Consider the following 2,561-nt stretch of genomic DNA (forward strand, 5'->3'; position numbering starts at 1 on the left):
AGACAGAAATCTAAAGTTTCTTCAGATTCATTCCTAAGCTTGCTTTGTTGCAACTAGATGATCAATCGAAGAGTGATGGAGAGAAGAAAGCAGTAAAAACCTCGCTTAATTCGATCACCAAGAAGTCGGACGACTGTTTAGTAACGTAGCTAGGGTGATCCGACCCCTTTGCCCTTTTTTTTTTTTTTTGGTTGTATGCCCCTCTATTCTTCGAAGGTGGAAGAAAGAGCAGTCTAATTTAAATACATATATATAGCAGGGGCCTGAAATGGTAAAATGTAAGGAATCAATGACTCTTCTTCTTAAACAACTTATATATAAGATTATTGGTAGGGGTTCAACTTATTATAGCTGGTATATATTTATTTTAGCAGTAATTGGCATTTTTTAGCTATGCATCACACATGACACACCCCATGTGAATCTTAGCTTTCAACCGTGTTTGAGTGACCATACATAGAATTAATCATACTCAGACTTAAGTGGGAGGAGAAGAAAAAGAAAACTCCACATCTAAAGATATTCCTGTGCAAAAAGAACCAAAAAAAAAAAAAAAAGAAGTAGAAGATGAAAATAATAATTAAGAAAATATATGGCTAAAAGCAAAGTGGTTAACAGGGTAAGGATGTTGATACAACTCGTCTAGCATTTTTTGTACTCATTCTATCACATGGAATTCTCCAACAATCATAGAGGTTCAAATTGTTTCTACATTCTCAAATGCTAAGGTACCTTAAAATTAAGGACAATGCAGCTTGTCCTTTAACAAATTTATAGGTGAAACATTATGAACCTGCTACACTTCGATAATTTGATGCCTCAACCAACCGAAATTAAACAGAGAGACTAATCATTACTCATCTATGTTCCAAGAACTAAAATAGGTAACAAACATTACAATATACAATGCGTCTGACATTTGACAGCTCATGCTATCAACCAAAAATTACACATATATATCAAGCAAAACAAAATATTTCCCTTATGAACGTGCAAAGATTCCCGCGATCTAAAATAAATGTGATGAATTTTTGGAAGTATGGTTGTTTACTCACTTTTCAAGAAGGAATCATTCATTACTTAAAATAGAATATCAACACGTTACTTATTTCTCTAGAATAATGAAATTTATAATAAGCATAATATGCAGGTGCTTAAAATGGAATATTCGCGGAAACTCCTACATATATTGTGGGGGGAAAACAGAAAATAGGGTCTGGTGTGGTACATGGATAGACCAAGTATGTATAAGTAGCCGTACAGTTTCTACTATTTCATTCATCTAGCAAGTGAAACTATTATTGATCCAAAACCTTATGAGAGAAAATAAATGAATATTCCAGCTGATGATGAAACCTTCTCTTTACCTGATCTTGATTCACTTGAATCAATCAAACACCATCTTCTCAATGATTATTCCGACTCTTCTGAAAATATTTCGCCAATGTGTTCAAACAACACATTATTGCCTAATAGTCCTAGCTCAAGTTCAGCTGAATCCCACATAAAGCCCGAGCCCGCGGAAGAAACAAACGGGCCTCTGGTGGCCCGTGAAGAAAACGGGCCACAAGATTGGAGACGGTACATAGGAGTGAGGCGACGGCAATGGGGGACGTTTTCGGCGGAGATAAGAGACCCGAATAGGAGAGGCGCGAGGCTGTGGCTCGGAACATATGAGACTCCTGAGGATGCAGCATTGGCTTATGACCAAGCCGCTTTCGAGATCCGAGGTTCGAAAGCTCGGCTTAATTTTCCTCACTTAATCGGCTCAGATATGCCTAAGCCGGCTAGAGTGACAGCGAAGCGTCGTATGCGTTCGCCCCAGCAGTCATCTTCTTCATCCTCGTCGGGGGAAGATAGGACAAGGAAAAGAAGGAAAATAGATGTAATAAACTCTATAGCTAAGTCCAAATTGATTTGTGGTTGGAACATACAAATGTTAGTACAATTGTGAGAAATTTAAGAGCAGGTTTAATTTCTTCGTGTTTAACAATTACAGTAGTCTCATCAGGGTTCTTCGTATATGTAGTTATGTACTTTCTCTTAATCTCGTGACATTTTTCTTTTTAATGTTAGTTGACGCCATGTCGTCGTTCTTAAACTCATGTGTTGTTTTAAATCTTTATTAAGCGGTTATTATGTTCTAGAGCAGAAGTTGATTCAGGATTTTAAGCTTATGATCGTTTTTTATAACAACCTCAAGTTAGAATACAATACACTAATAATTTTGTTCACAATCAAATAAATATATATATACACACACATACATATCCCATTATATATGTTATGTCATAAAACTATATAATTGCAAAGAAAATATAGAAAAACTTTAGGATAAAAGGAAGAAACTTTGTTTTTCACTTCTTGTTGGTGTGTATATAATTGAGAGAATGGCTCTCCTTTTATAGATGCAAGAATTTGGGCTTCAAGTTGCAAAATAGAAAAGAAAAAATTTATCAAAATTTGTTCATCACAAATTTTGTCGTTGTCCTCAAAGCTCTTGCAACAAGGTACTCCATAGGCAAATAGACTCAAGTCTATTGTCAGCTTTTTTTAAATAT

At 35.6% G+C, this 2,561-nt stretch overlaps 1 protein-coding gene across 1 annotated transcript; it reads left to right on the top strand.

The window, feature by feature from the left end:
- The first annotated feature begins 1,230 nt into the window (after window positions 1-1,230).
- On the top strand, window positions 1,231-2,141 carry LOC132062668 (ethylene-responsive transcription factor 1-like). Its single transcript, XM_059455201.1, has one exon. The coding sequence runs from the start codon at window positions 1,331-1,333 to the stop codon at window positions 1,952-1,954; it is 624 nt and encodes a 207-aa protein (XP_059311184.1). The 5' UTR covers window positions 1,231-1,330; the 3' UTR covers window positions 1,955-2,141.
- Window positions 2,142-2,561: the final 420 nt, after the last annotated feature.

This window comes from Lycium ferocissimum, chromosome 7 (assembly GCF_029784015.1).
Source record: "Lycium ferocissimum isolate CSIRO_LF1 chromosome 7, AGI_CSIRO_Lferr_CH_V1, whole genome shotgun sequence".
In the NCBI taxonomy this organism is placed as follows: Eukaryota; Viridiplantae; Streptophyta; class Magnoliopsida; order Solanales; family Solanaceae; genus Lycium; species Lycium ferocissimum.

Excerpts from the sequence above, each read along its gene's own strand:
- LOC132062668 (XM_059455201.1), top strand. The coding sequence starts at position 1,331 with ATGAATATTCCAGCTGATGATGAAACCTTCTCTTTACCTGATCTTGAT.